General features: G+C 48.4%; 1 protein-coding gene across 1 annotated transcript in view; it reads right to left on the bottom strand.

Annotated features, from left to right (window-relative positions):
* Window positions 1–15,792, bottom strand: part of SRP68 (signal recognition particle 68) — a 34,331-nt gene that overhangs the window by 14,344 nt on the left and 4,195 nt on the right. Inside the window, exons 3-8 of the mRNA XM_047757067.1 lie at window positions 13,828–13,941; window positions 8,358–8,553; window positions 7,421–7,503; window positions 6,842–6,951; window positions 6,399–6,481; window positions 4,409–4,549 (exon numbers count right to left, since the gene is read on the bottom strand). Coding sequence (XP_047613023.1) covers window positions 4,409–4,549; window positions 6,399–6,481; window positions 6,842–6,951; window positions 7,421–7,503; window positions 8,358–8,553; window positions 13,828–13,941 — 727 coding nt within the window. The remainder of the gene's footprint in view (window positions 1–4,408; window positions 4,550–6,398; window positions 6,482–6,841; window positions 6,952–7,420; window positions 7,504–8,357; window positions 8,554–13,827; window positions 13,942–15,792) is intronic.

Genomic DNA, 15,792 nt, shown 5'->3' with positions numbered 1-15,792 from the left:
AAATCTCAGTTAAAAACAATTTTTAAGAAAGAAACAGAGATTATCTCCCCTCCAGTCAAACATTAAAATATTATCCAAAGAGAAAAGAGCAAAAGAAGGGAAAATACTACCTGTAGCTTGAGGATGAGACTCCTCAAACCTGCAGGTGCTCTAAACCCACCCCGCCCCGCTGCCTAACATCCTCACACAAGGCAGCCGCCAGGGCCAGTCCGCCAGCGCCAGTCCGGGTGGGCAAGCGTTAACAAAGCAAGAGAGAGATCACAAAGTAAGACAACGTCGGAGTTCCTGCTGTGGCGCGGCGGAAATGAACCCGACCAGGAACCACGAGGACGCAGGTTTGATCCCTGGCCTCGCTCAGTGGGTTAAGGGTCCGGTGTTGCCGAGAGCTGTGGGGCAGGCCGGCAGCTGGAGCTCCGATTCGGCCCCTCGCCTGGGAACCTCCATGTGCTGTGGGTGTGGCCCTAAAAAAATATATATGGAAAAAAAAAAGTGAAACACTATCAAAGGCCTGAGGACCCAAGAGTTTTGGGTAAAGAAAGGAAGGATTTTGCAGCTGGATTTCTGGCAGCGGATTGAGCCTCAGCTCCAGTCTTTGCAGTTTAATATTATCTCCCTGAATTATTTCTTCCTTCCATGCTCTTCAGTAAACTGCTATTCTACTACTTAAATGTCATAAAAACCTTGACAAGTAAGCAAGAAGCCGGGGCTGCCCAAGTCCTGCATTCCAGTGCCCAGAGGGTGGCAACCACCACCACCAGCCAGGTTAGCAAACAGGGCAACGGAAGCCCGGTCTCTCTCAGACAGACCCCTCGGTTCCCAGGGCAGAGAACAACCCAACACAGTCAGGAAAGCTGCCACCACCTGACAGTGGCACCAGGGAGCAGGTAGTTCTTCCAGAGGTTAGCCTCAAACGGCCAAAGGGCATCTTCGGCATTCAAGAACCCATGGTTCACTCAACTCGATATACGTTTAATCAGCCACAGCGCTAGGCCTGACATCTAAGGATATGAGTAAACTTTGACACTGAACTTACACTGTTTTACTCGGTCTGGTGTATGTGCAACGTAGCACATGGGGCACGGAGCTGTTTTTAATGTTAAAACCTTAACGGGGAGTTCCCATCGTGGCTCAGTGGTTAACGAATCCGACTAGGAACCATGAAGTTACGGGTTCGATCCCTGGCCTCACTCAGTGGGTTAAGGATCTGGCACTGCTGTGAGCTGTGGTGTAGGTCACAGACGTGGCTCAGATCTGGCGTGGATATGGCTGCAGTGTAGGCCAGCAGCTACAGCTGCAATTCGACCCCTAGCCTGGGAACTTCCATATGCTGTAGTTATGGCCCTAAAAAAACAAAAAAATTAAAAAAAAAAAAAAACCCTCAATGGGATTCCCAGGATTTATACACATTTTCTTTGACCTATCATTTCTGAAAGGTCTCTGATACTCAAGTGATTGATCCTAATGCACTATACGATCCTTAAAAATCATAACTGTGATTAACCAGTACATTAACCAGGACTTAAGAGGAAATACCGTGACAGATTCTACAAACATTAAACTGATAAAGCACTATTATAAACTGTGTTAACAAAATCAACAATTTGCATGAAATTAATACATTTCTTCTAAAAATAAAAATCCAAAGGGACACGGGGTAATACAAGAAAAATGTACAACTCGTAAAGGAATTATATTTGTTTAGAACAAACAAAAACAAAATTTACAAACCTTCCCACAAAGAAAATTCCAGGCCCAGTGGTTCTACTGATGTGGAAAGACCACAAACATTTACGGAAAAAAGACACCAACGTTACATATTCTTTCAGAAAGCAGAGTAAGAAGGAACATCTCCAAATTTGTTTTGTGAGTTATGTATAACCCTGACACCAACCCTGAAAAAAGACATTACATACAAGAAAAGAAAATCATAGGCCACTACTTCTCATGAAGGTGAAATTCTCCAAGTGCTAACAAATCAAGCCCAGCAATATATAAAAAGAACAATATGCTGTAAACAAGTGGCTTACCCCAGATAATCAAGGTTGGTTTAAATGTTGAAAATGATCAATGTAATTCACACGGAGGTTCCCAGGCGAGGGGTCTAAGAGGAGCTGTTGCAGCCGCGGCCTACACCACAGACACAGCAACGCCAGATCTGAGCTGCATCTGCAATCTACACCACAGCTCACGGCAACGCTGGACCCTTAGCCACTGAGCGAGGCCAGGGATGGAACCCGCTACCTCACGGTTCCTAGTCGGGTTTCTTTCTGCTGCAGCACCACGGGAGCTCCGAGGACTATTTATTTCAATCAAGATTCTGCTTTTTCAGTCTTTATCAGGCACCCAGGACTCTGCTTTTGTACTGTGAAGTGAAACTATATTTAACTGTTTACCAAAGCCAAGGAAAATGATCCTGTCACTAGGTTCCTGATGAATCTAACGGGACATGTAGAAAACTTCAAGGCACATGAGTGCTGGAGTCAAAGGGCCTGGTTTGAGTGCAAGCACTCCCGTCCATCAGGTACAAGGCCGTGGGCAGGTTACACTCTGAGTTTTCCCACCTGTAACATGAGAGTCTCACCCACCCCAGGGTGAAAAAGATAAAAAGAGAGCATTAAGCAGCGCAGGCAGAACATTAAGGAGGACCAGTACCCTCCCTGCTCATCTCTGGGGTGCCTCTGTCCAGGGGACTACCGGATACTCAAGATATTGGTGAAATACTGCATAGGAACATGAAAACCCTTACAACATGTTAGTAAAAACAGGATACAAACCTGGATCTCGGTATGATGCCAACAGATAAAAAACCACAACTGTCTCTCATGAATATGAAAGACTTAAAAGGAAATACATGATTTTGTAGTAGAATGCAATGTCAATGAGGGTATACGGGAAGTCAGATTACGGGCTGATTTCTGAAAAATATTCATGTTTTCTAAATGTTAAGCAAGAATAACTTTTTTTGGTCTTTTTGTCTTTTTAGGGCCACACCTGCGGCATATGGAGGTTCCCGGGCTAGGGGTCCAATCGGAGCTGTAGCTGCTGCCCTACGCCAGAGCCACAGAAATGTGGGATCCGAGCCACGTCTGCGACCTACACCACAGCTCACGGCAACACTGGATCCTTAACCCACTGAGCAAGGCCAGGGATCGAACCTGCAACCTCATGGTTCCCAGTCAGATTCGTTAACCACTGAGCCATGACAGGAACTCCCATGAATAACTTTTTAAAGTTACTTAATAAATGTATGATTGTGTCTGCGGCCCCGTTCCTAAGAAGTCTCTATTTCATTTGCCCTGATTAACCTCCCCAACTCCTAGTCGAACCTGAACTCCTGCCCCACTGTCACCGATGCCTGGCACAGAACTGAGACAGTTCCTTGCGTCCAGCGTCTATCACTCTGAGACAGGAGTTACTCCAGCTGCGTCATCCACATGGGCGCCCTCAGCCCCAGCCCAGAAGAGAGCCCAACACAGGCAGGGCCAATGAGAGCGCTCAGAAAAAGTGCAGAGTTTAGACGAATGGAAACTCAACTTTCTGCTGTTGTTCTAGTCGTCTGTCCTTCAGGCACATACAAGGGGAACGAGAGGCAACATGTAACACAGACAACAGGCACAAAGAAATCCTGCAACGGCTGAAAGTGCCCCCGACCCAACGTCACGGAAAGGACTGGATGCTTAAAACAGCGCATCAACACAACTGACAAAGCACCCCCTCCACATGCTTCCGGGCACTGCGACGTCGTAGGGAATGCCGCTGGCCCCTGGAGAGGATGGAGACACAGTGAGCAGCCTGGTTTTTTCCAGACGTTCTTTACCTAATATGAAGGAGCTGTAAAAAAGGCCTCAGTCACGTCGGGCAAACCAACGTCACCAGGATCTCCCACCTTCTGGGCTCACTCGGCTGTTCACACCCAACGCAGGTAACAATCACGCCCGTGACAGCGTCGGTTAGTGCGACACCGCGGGACCACTGCACGTGTGCCGCACGTAAACAAGGTGTCCGGGCTGCCGGGCTGTCCTTCAAGGGCCCAGGAACAAGGGGCGGCCCTTCAGGGCTAGACGGCTAGGACAGCGGTCCGAGAGAGGCCGGGGACCTAACAGTTCTGCCGCTGTACCACCTGCTGGGCCGAACGGGACCCCAGACCTCACGCAGCCTCTACGGTGCCCACTTTTCTTGAAGGCTGTCACTGCTGACTTCTTTACCCTCTAAACATAAGGACTCCTCCTGAGAACCTCCGCTTGGAAGTAATTTTATTCGAGAGGGTGCCTCCTGAGAGGGTTCGCACATCCCGAGCAGCACCGCGACGAACGTTTGCGGGAAACGAACACCAACGAACACTACCGCTTCGGCGGAGCAGGGCAACCCTCGACCCGCCCACGCGAGCGCCACAGGCCCCGGCCCTCACCTGGGCGATGGCCGCCGCGTTGTCGGCCAGTCCCAGTAGGAAGATCCGCACTCTGTCGATCTTCACCGGGACGGCGCGGCCTCTCCACTCCACCTCGCTCATGGTGGCCGCCTGCTTGGCTCGCGTCTGAGTGATCAGCGCCTGGAAGGCAGTTTTAACAAGTTATGAGTGGTCACGGCGACAACCCGTGGAAACCAGCAATTGTCTCTTTCCTAAAAATGACACATTACAGGCTAGAAAACAGAACATGCGTGGCAAATGCACACTTAAACTCCTCCGTGGTATCCATAGTTCTTAGTTTACAGGAAGTCAACAGGAAAAGAACATGCTAGGAGGCTAAAGGAGCAACACTAAGTTTTGGGAGGCACATGAGGAGGAAGGAGTATCTGTATGCACGACAACGTAAATCAGGGGAAGCTAAAAAGACGTGCCAACATCTGTCAAAAGTGTCCAAAAACACTCAGCTTCACTTTTAAAATTTTATCCTAAGGTAATAACTAAGAATGTGTACAAAAGCTAGGGACACAGATATTCATGCTACCAGTTACCACTTTAAACAATCAACAAGGGAGTCCCGGCTGTGGCTCAAGGGTAACAAATCCAAACAAATCCAACTAGTATCCAGGAGGACGCAGCTTCGATTCCTGGCCTCATTCAGTGGGTTAAGGATCCGGCGTCGCCGTGAGCTGTGGTGTAGGTCACAGATGTGGCTCGGATCTGGCATGGATGTGGCTGTGACTGTGGTGTAGGCCAGCAGCTGTAGCTCTGTTTTGATCCCTAGCCTGGGAACTTCCATATGCCGCAGGTGCAGCCCTAAAAAACAAACAAACAAACAAAACTAAAAAATGACATACAATGAGTGATCAAATAAAACATGTACTACAATGGAAGACCAGGAGGCCATCAAAAGATGTGTGGCAGTGTACTCACTGACGTGGAAAAAATGCATGCGATATTAAATTTAAGCAGCAGACTGCTATGCTATCAATTCTATGTGGAGTCTAAAATACCGCACAAACCAACCCATCTACAAAACAGAAACAGACTCACAGACGTAAGAGAACAGACCTGTGGTTGCCAAGGGGGAAGGGGGAGGGAGGGGGGGGAGGGGAGTTTGGGGTTAGCAGACACCAACTATGACACTGAGAATGGAGAAGCAGTGAGGCCCTCCAGTACAGCACAGGGAACCATGTCTAGTCTACGGGGATGGACCAGGACGGAAGGCAACACAAGAAAGCGAATGTACATACACACGTGGGACGGGGTCGCTCTGCTGTACAGCAGAGACAGGCACAGCACTGAAAATTGACCACATGCTAATAAAATATGTGTGTAAAGAGAAGCAAGTTATACCGAGACCCTATTTTTTAAAACATGTGTCCATAGTTCTCTGTGGTTTAGCAAGTTAAGGATTCGGCACTGTCACTGCTGCGGCACAGATTCAATCGCAGGCTGGGGAACTTTCACATGCCATGGACATGGTCAAAAAAAAGGTTTTTCTTCAAAATATAAATATGCAGGAGTTTCCATCATGGCACTGCGGAAATGAATCCATCTAGGAACCATGAGGTTGCAGGTTCGATCCCTGGCCTCATCGAGCTGTGGTGTAAGTCACAGATGCGGCTCAGGGTCTGCATTGCTGTGGCAAAGGCTCGCAGCTGTAGCTCCGATCTGACCCCTAGCCTGGGAAGCTCCATATGCTGTGGGTCTGGCCCTAAAAGCACAAAAAAAAAAAAAAAAAATATATATATATATATATATATATGTAAACGTGCAGGGGTTCCCGTCGTGGCTCAGCAGAAACTAATCTGACTGGCATCCATGAGGACGTTCCAATATGCCACGGGTGCGGCCCTAAAAAGCAAAACAAATAAATAAATAGATAAATAAGCACAATTAACAGCAATTATGCCTGGATGATGAGATCACAGATTACTTCTTTTACAAGCCAAAGACTTTTCACAAGAAACAAAGGAGCATGCTAGATTACCTCCAATTTTTCAGCCAGGAGCCCCTCAGTGCCCCCAGACCTCAATCTCATCTGCATGAGTTCATTGATAGCTGACTGGTCCCCTGGAAAAGAGAGAGAGAGAGATTGCACGGAAAACCCTCAGTGGTCTCATCTGTTCTCTTGAGAACCACCAGCTTCAACTCCGAGCTCGTCCCCCTCTACCAGCAAACTGCAAGGAGTCCCCGGTCCTGGCACAAAGCTCCTGGCGAGAACAGGAGACGGCAGCGCCGGAACAGGAGCCAGGGAACCGCCTCCTGGATTTTGAGCAGGACAGACTCCAACAACTCTACTTTTTTCATCAACCAAAACCCAGACCAAAGGTGGAGGCAAGGGAAAGGACAGAAAGTTCGAGAAACTGTCTGGGCTCTCTGAGATGAACCACTCGCACGCCCCCCGCCGACAGCCAACGCGGCCCCGCTCACCGATGTTGTACGCGCAGTAGCGGATGTTGGGGGAGATCTCCTCCACCCGCTGGTTGTAGAGCACGGCCTGCTCCTCTGTGAACGCACTGGCCAGCTTCTCGTAGATGGTTCTGCAGGAGAGGAACACCAGGATTCACAGCAGCCTTACTTTAAGAAAATAAACTCTTAAAGTTCTGTCCTGGCTCAGCAGAAACAAATCCAACTGGGAACCACGAGGTTGCAGGTTTGATCCCTGGCCTCACTCGGTGGGTTAAAGATCCGGCGTTGCTGTGAGCTGTGGTGTAGGTCGCAGATCTGACCCCTAGCCTGGGAACCTCCACAGGCCATGGGTGTGCCCCCCCCCCCAAAAAAGAAAATAAACTCACAGGGAACGTAGCTACTAAAAACCAAACATGGGCTTTGAAGCCCTTCCTTCAGAACTGGCATATTCTGGGGCTTCAAGAGAATAGTCAACTTTTCTCAAGAGAAGAAAAAAACAAAACTGTGTAACTTTCACAGAAAAAAAAATCATTAGCTGATCTGCAGCTTGAATATGACTATCATCAAAATTGGTCACAGCCTCTGGACCAGAGGACTTACTTGCATTTGTTAAAAGCCTCAATGGCAGCTTTCCATTCCTGATGTTCAAACCGCAGCATTCCTGAGAGGTAAGCCGTGTAAGCCTGAAAGGCGACGGGAAAAGAGAAACTGCTTCAGCCCCTGAGAACCACTGCGACAGCCCAATCTCCTGCTTCCAACTGATATCAAAAGTATAGAGCTATTCAGATTGATTCTAAAAGAAAAAAAGTTATTTCACTAATAAGATGTGACACATAAATAACTGATGGTTCACTTACTTCCCGAGAGAGAGCTCCCAAATAAAAAGAATGCGTTTTCTTCATTTCACCTAATAACTATCTTCTGGGTTATAACATAAGCATCGAAAGTTGAATACAGGTGTCCCCTACGGCTAAATGGGTTGAGGATCCAGTGTTGCCACTGCTGTAGCTCAGGTCACTACTGTGGCAAAGGCTCAATCCTTGGCCTGGGAACTTCCACATGCCACAGACACGGCCAAGAGAAAAGGTGACTACAAACACGATATATCCGGAGTTCCCGTCGTGGCGCAGCGGAAACGAATCCGACTGGGAACCATGAGGTTTCGGGTTCCATCCCTGGCCTCGCTCAGTGGGTTCAGGATCTGGCGTTGCTGTGAGCTGTGGTGTAGGCTGGGGGCTACAGCTCTGATTGGACCTCTAGCCTGGGAACCTCCATGTGCCTCGAGTGTGGCCCTAGAAAGACCAAAAAAAAAAAAAAAAAAGGAGCATCAGCTGTCTTCAAAGTTAAAGCTGTTAAAAACCAAGAACTCAAAACTAAAAACAACTTCACCTTTTAAAGGCAAGATGAGACTTTTTCCTCTCCTGACTACCAATGTAAGAAGCTGTAAAGAAACTCTGTTCTGTTCAACCCTATTTTTTTTCTTTAGGCCCTGTCTCCAATCTCCACAATAAAGCAAAGCTGATGTTAAGACACTAACCTGAGCCTCCAGCTTGGTCTTGGCGTCCACACGATTGCTCTCACACAAGCGTTCCAACTCCTCGGCATGCTTCACGGCTTTGCGGAGGCGAGACAGTAAGTGGAACCGTTTTCGGGGTTCAGTGTTGGCTTCCTGCTTGAGCTGCATGGCGTAGCTCCAGGCTCTCTCAGCATCCATCAGAACCAGAAGCAAATATCTAAAGCAGAGACAGAACAGACCAACTGAACAGCAAAGGCCAGGAGCACGGGACTCAGATACCCTCTGAGGTGCAAGTTTCAGCCCCTCAAATTTTCTCTCCGCGCCCCCTCTCACTTTCCTCCTCAGAGCTGCTCTTCCCTCAGTATGAACCTCAACTCCCAAGTCAGCATCTGATAGGTTTTTTTTTTTTTTTTTTGCTTTTTAGGGCCACTCTGGTGGCACATGGACGTTCCCAAACTAGGATCAGAGGTACAGCTGCCAGCCTACACCACAGCCACAGCAATGCAGGATCCTTAACCCACTGAGCGAGGCCAGGAATCGAACCTGAAACCTCATGGTTCCCAGATGGATGTTTCCACTGTGCCACAATGGGAACTCCCAGCACCTGATAGGTTTCTAACCACCTACCACACACATCTCGTTGAAAAGCCTCCCCAAACACGGCAAACCCAGACCTACCCCTCCCAAACAGAGCAGACAGAGGCTGTCCAGACACACAATCTGGCCTCATCTTCGAATCCTACCTCCTTCATCCCAGTCCAGCTAGAAACCAAGTCCTTAAGAGGCAATAAAGAAATACACATGTGTGTATACTTTTTTTTTTTTTTTGGCCGAGCTCACACCGTGTAGAAGTTCTTAGGCCGGGGATCGACCTGCACCACAGCTCCAAGCCCACAGCAGTGACTACATCAGATCCTTAACCTACTGAGTCACCAGAGAATTTCTGTGCATAATTTTTTTTTAATTTTATTTTTATTTATTTTGCTTTTTAGGGCTGCGCCCCTTGGCATATTGAGGTTCCCAGGCTAGGGGTCGAATTGGAGCTGTAGCTGCCAGCCTACACCACAGCAATGACAAATCCGAGCCTCAGCAACCTACACCACAGGTCACAGCAATGCCGGATTCTTAACCCACTGAGCAAGGCCAGGGATCGAACCTATGTCCTCATGGATACTGGTCAGATTCGTTTCTGCTGAGCCGCAATAGAAACTCCCTGCGTATGCTTTTTTAAATTGAAGCATAACTAGGGTTCCCTTTGTGGGTCATGGGTAACAAACCTGACTAGGATACATGAGGACGTGTGTTTGATCCCTAGCCTCGCTCATTGGGTTAAGGATCTGACATTACCGTGGCTGTGGTGTAGGTCGGAAGCTACAGCTCCGATTTGACTCCTAGCTGGGAACCTCCATATGCTGCAGGTGCAGCCCTAAAAAGACAAATTAAATAAATAAATAAATAAATTGAAGTATAACTGACTTAATACATCGGTTTCAGGTTTACCACAAAGAGATTCAATATTTTGACACATTACAAAATGCTCACAGTAAGTCTAGTTACGGTCTGTCACTACACTATGGTGTTACAATATAGCTGCCTATATCCCCTATGCTGTCCACTGGAGCCCTGTGAAGGATTCACCACTTTATAAATGGAAGTCTGTGCCTCTGAATCCCCTTCTGCTATCTCATCCACCCCTTCCCACTGCCTCCCCTTCTGCTATCTCATCCACCCCTTCCCACTGCCTCCCCTTCTGCTATCTCATCCATCCCGTCCCACTGCCTCCCCTTCTGCTATCTCATCCATCCCTTCCCACTGCCTCCCCTTCTGCTATCTCATCCACCCCTTCCCACTGCCTCCCCTTCTGCTATCTCATCCACCCCTTCCCACTGCCTCCCCTTCTGCTATCTCATCCACCCCTTCCCACTGCCCCCCTCCCTGCTAGCAACCACCAGCTCTTCTCTGTGTCTGTTTCCCTTTGACGGTTCCTTTGCTTTTTAGGTTCCACGTGTAAGTGAGATCATACAGTGTTTGTCTTTCTCTAATTTCACTTGGCATAAGACTCTCTAGGAGTTCCCCTTGTGGCTTAGGGAAACCAATCCAACTAGTAACCATGAGGAAACGGGTTCAATCCCTGGCCTCGCTCAGTGGGTTGGGGATCTGGTGTTGCCATGAGCTGTGGTGTAGGTCACAGATGTGGCTTGGATCCTGTGTTGCTGCAGCTACAGCCCTAGCCTGGGAACCTCCACAAGCCTCGGTTGCAGCCCGCTCCCCCTCCAACAAACCAAAAAAAAAAGGCATAATACTCTCTAGGTCTAGCCAGGCCATTGTAAACAGCAAAACTCTGTTCTTCAATATAATTGAATTATACATATCTTATAATATAAAGTATGTATATGGCCTGATCTTGCTTCTAAAAGGTGAAGTTGGAGTTCCCGCCGTGGCGCAGTAGAAACGAATCCAACCAGGAACCGTGAGGTTGCAGGTTCCTTCCTTTGCCCAGTGGGTTAAAGATCCAGCGTTGCCGTGAGCTGTGGTGTAGGTTGCAGACGCGGCTTGGATCTGCTGTTGCTGTGGCTGTGGTGTAGGGCGGCAAGAACAGCTTAGACCAGACCCCTAGCCTGGGAACCTCCATATGCTGCGAGTGCAGCCCTAAAAAGGGTAAAAAAGACAAAAAAAAAAGTGAATTTGGTATCTCGTTTTTATTTTTGGGCTCTTGGTTTTTTTTTTTTTTCTTTTTAGGGCCATGCCACTGCACATGGAAGTTCCCGGGCTAGTTGTTGAATCGGAGCTGCAGCTGTCACCCTACTCCGAAACTCAGTGCAACGCCACATCCTTAACCACTGAGCAAGGCCAAGGATCAAACCCACATCCTCAAGGATACTAGTCAGGTTCACTACCAATGAGCCACAACGGGAACTCTGCGGTCTTGGTTTTTTATACACATAAAACCTCGGCTATCACTGAGGTTGCTTCCATATCTTAGTTATGGTAAACAACGCTGCAATAAATACTGGTGTGCATACACCTTTTCTAATTAGTGTCTTTGTTTTTCAGATAAATACCAGAAGTGGAACTGATGAGTCATACAGTTGTTTTTAACTTTGGGGGGACCCTCCATACCACCTTCCACTGTGGCTGCACCGATTTACAGGCCCACCAACAGAGCACCAGGGACCGCTTCTCTCCACACCCTCGTCAACACTTGCCACTTGCTGTCTTTTTGGTGACGGCGATCCTGACAGGTGTGAGGGGACGTGTCGTGGTTTCCATGTGCACTGCCCTGACAACCAGCGACAGAGAGCATCTTCTCAGGTGCCTGCTGGTCATCTGTATGTCTTCCTTGGAAGAAACTACTCTTCAGACCTTCTGCCCATCTTTTTTGGCCGCTCCAAGCATGTGGAGCTGCCGCCCAGGGGTCAGATCTGAGCCACAGTTGTGGCAATGCCTGGATCCTTAAACCACTGTGCCAGGCCAGGATCCAACCTGCGTCCCAGCGCTCCCAAGACCCTGCTGATCCGATTGTGCCACAGAGGGAACTCCTTCTGTCCATTTTTTAATCAAATTGTTTTTTGATATTGAGTTGTATGAGGTTCTTCATATATTTTGGATGTTAACTCATCAGACGTCATTTGGAAATGACTTCTCCCACTCAATAGGTTTCCATTTGTTGGTCATTTCTTTCACTGTGCAGAGAGGCAGGGTGTTGATGGGGTTAAGCAGGCAGCTCTAGAGCACGGACTGGAACCAGCGTTACGAGCTGTGTGACTTTGGGCAAAACACCCATCTTTCTGGGTTTCACTCTTCCACGTAGTAATGCACATAGCACACTTATAGACCAGCGGTAGAACTTCCTGTCATGTAAGTTAACTACTTCATTATCATTAAAACCACTGCCTTCATCAATCTTCCTTTAACTGCAGCTTAATCTTGCCTCACTTTTTTTTTGCTTTTTAGGGCCGTGCCCACAGCATATGGAGGATCCCAGGCTAGGGGCTGAATTGGAGCTGTAGCTGCCAGCCTACACCACAGTCACAGCAACGCGGGATCCGAGACGAGTCTGCGACCTACAGCACAGCTCACGGCAACACCGGATCCTTAACCCACTGAGCGAGGCCAGGGATCGAACCCGCAACTTCACGGTTCCTCGTAATGAACCTCGGGTTCATTCGTTGCTGAGCTACGCAGGGAACTCCGGTGCCTCACTGTTTTAACAGACCTCCGAACCCACCTCGTCAGATGACCGCGTGAGATCTGACGACATCCCCGGAACATCCATCATGATCCACAGGCTCCAGAACGGACTGCAGCTCATACACCGAGAGCTCTGAGCCTCTGCTGCCTGAGCCGCAGCAACAAGTGCCCAGCATCATCGTCCCTGCAGTGTACTCAAAAGCACCACACGGAGTTCCCATCGAGGCGCAGCGGAAATGAATCCAACTAGGAACCATGAGGTTGCGGGTTTGATCCCTGGCCTCGCTCAGTGGGTTAAGGACCTGGCGTTGCTGTGAGCTGTGGTGTAGGCCGGTGGCTGCAGCTCCAATTCGACCCCTAGCCTGGGAACCTCCACATGCTGTGGGTGCAGCCCTCAAAGGACAAAAGACAAACAACACCACGTGTGCCTCCTCCTGACACAGAATTTCTTTTCTGCTCACAAATCTTCAAAGGTCCAGCCTCCTCCATGCAGGCTTCCTGGCTTCCCATCACGAACCCCCAAACTAACTTCTCCCTTCCAAGACTGCAGAATGAGAAGTTATCTTGGAGTGTTCGTTGTTCTGTACTTGATGGACATCTTTGAAGAGTATCACAGTCAAAGAGGTTCAATGACGATGCCTCCCCAACTCTCCTACATGCAACATGGCTCAGGCCACATACCAGACCAGGGGGCAGCAAACTTTTTCGTAAAGGGCCCAACGGTAAATATCTTAGCCTTTCTAGGCCATATGGTCTGTGTCAAACAACCACTCTGCTACATGTAGCACAAAAGCAGCTGAATAAATACCTAAATAAATGGTGGGGCTGGGTTCCAATAAAACTTTATTTACAAAAAACAGGTGGCAGGAAGACCCATCTGGCCCAGAGGTCAAAGTTTGAGGAACTGACCTATAGACTGTTAATATATGTCACTGGACAGAGTAATCCTTCAGCAAATGTTAAGCATGAACACAGCACTGAAAAACAAAGCTCTTCTGTAATAATTTACAGACAGGATATACTCACTTAAGGAAGCACTTAGACACTGAAATCTGCATTCTACAAACCCTACCAATAACCCATTAGATTCTAATCACTGACTTCCACATTTGCTGTTCCCCACAGTTCTTCGAAAGTCACCGAACCTCTCCGAGCCTCAGTTTCCTCATCTTATATAACAAGGGAATAGTAAAGATGCTTATGCCAGAGCTGATAAGAGAATCCCATGAAATAACAAAAGAGTCTGACACAATACCTGGCAGCCTGTAATTATTCAGTAAGTGTATTCAGCAGTTAATACCTGTTATCAGTCAGAAGATCCTCGGTTACTTTTTTCCCTGTGAACTTGTGTCTGTTCCCCATCTTGAAGTTGAGTGTTTTCCGAAGACGTCTTTGTCTCCGGGAACAGTAGCCTCTGTAAGAAATCATAAACAAAAATCATTCAGCCAAACTGAAAGCAGCTGCAGTAACAAATTCCGTGATAAGGTAAGGTCAAAAGTCTGGGGTAATCTGGAGTTCCTACTGTGCTTCAGGGGCAATGAACCCAACTAGTATCCATGAGGACGCAGGTTCAATCCCTGGTCTTGCTCAGTGGACTGAGGATCCGGCGCTGCCATGAGCTAAGGTGCAGATTGCAGAGGCGGCTCGGATCCCGTGTTGCTGCGGCTGTGGCGTAGGCCAGCAGCTGTAGCTCCAATTCAACCCCTAGCCTGGGAACCTCCATGTGCCACGGGTGCATCCCTAAAAAACAAAAAACAAAACAAAAATTTAGCACAAATTTTCTGGCAATATGGACACATTCATCATGATCATTAAAAATGTTCATGCTGGGAGTTTCCATTGTGGCTTAGCAGGTTATGAATCCAACTAGTACCCAGGAGGACGTGGGTTTGATCCTTGGCCTCACTCAGTGGTTTAAGGATCTGGTGTTGCCATGAGGTGCAGTGCAGGTCACAGACACAGCTTGGATTCTGTGTTGCTGTGGTGTAGGCTGGCAGGTGCAGTTCCAATATGACCCCTGGCCTGGGAACTTTCATGGATGCAGGTGCAGCCCTAGAAAGAGGAAAAAAAAATGTTAATTCTCCTGTAGTTCCCACTGTGGCTCAGTGGGTTAAGGAGCCCATGTTGTCTCTGCAGAGGTACAGGTTGGATCCATGGCCCAGTGCAGTGAGTTAAGGATCTGGCATTATCATAGCTGTGGCATAGGTCATAGCTACGGCTTGGATTCGCTCCCTGGCCCGAGAGCTTCCATATGCTGCAGGTGCAGCCATTAAAAAAAAAAAAAAAAAAAAAAAAAAAAAAAAGGAGTTCCCGTCATGGCGCAGTGGTTAATGAATCCGACTAGGAACCATGAGGTTGCGGGTTCAGTCCCTGCCCTTGATCAGTGGGTTAATGATCTGGCGTTGCCGTGAGCTGTGGTGTAAGTCGCAGACGCGGCTCGGATCCTACGTTGCTGTGGCTCTGGCGTAGGCCGGTGGCTACAGCTCCAATTCGACCCCTAGCCTGGGAACCTCCATATGCGGAGGGAGCAGCCCAAAGAAATAGCAAAAAGACAAAAAAAAAAGTTCATATTCCCTGAACTGACAGTCTACTTCATTTTTTTTGTATTTTTAGGGCCATACGTGTGGCATATGCAGGTTCCCAGGCTAGGGGTCAAATCGGAGCCAAAACTGCTGGCCTGCACCACACCTACAGCAACACGGGATCTAAGCTGCATCTTCGACCTATACACCATAGCTCACGGTAATGCCAGATCCTTAACCCACAGAGCGAGACCAGGGATCGAACCCGAGTCCTCATAGCTACTAGCTCGTTTCTGCTACGCCATGACAGGAACTCCAACAGTCTACTTCTATAATACTCTATGCTAAAGAATAATCAGGAGTTCCCATCACGGTGCAGAGGCAACGAATCCAACTAGGAACCATGAGGTTGCGGGTTTGATCTCTGGCCTTGCTTGGTGGGTTAAGGATCTGGCATTGCTGTGAGCTGTGGTGTACGTTGCAGACTCGGGTCAGATCCCGTGTTGCTGTGGCTGTAGTGTAGGCCGGCAGCTATAGCTCTGATTCAACCCCTAGCCTGGGAACCTCCATATGCCGCAGGTTCGGCCCCAGAAAGAACAAAACAAACAAACGAAAAAACCATATGTTGGTGTTCCACCATGGCGAAGGAGCTTAAGTTTCTGACTGCAGCAGCTCAGATCACGGTGGAAGTGTAGGTTCACTCCCCCGCCCAGCAGAGTGGGTTAAAGGATCTGGCTTTGCTA

This window comes from Phacochoerus africanus, chromosome 14 (assembly GCF_016906955.1).
Source record: "Phacochoerus africanus isolate WHEZ1 chromosome 14, ROS_Pafr_v1, whole genome shotgun sequence".
Lineage (NCBI taxonomy): Eukaryota > Metazoa > Chordata > Mammalia > Artiodactyla > Suidae > Phacochoerus > Phacochoerus africanus.
Note: the sequence above shows the minus strand (reverse complement) of the source record. Positions and strands in the feature narration are given on the sequence as shown.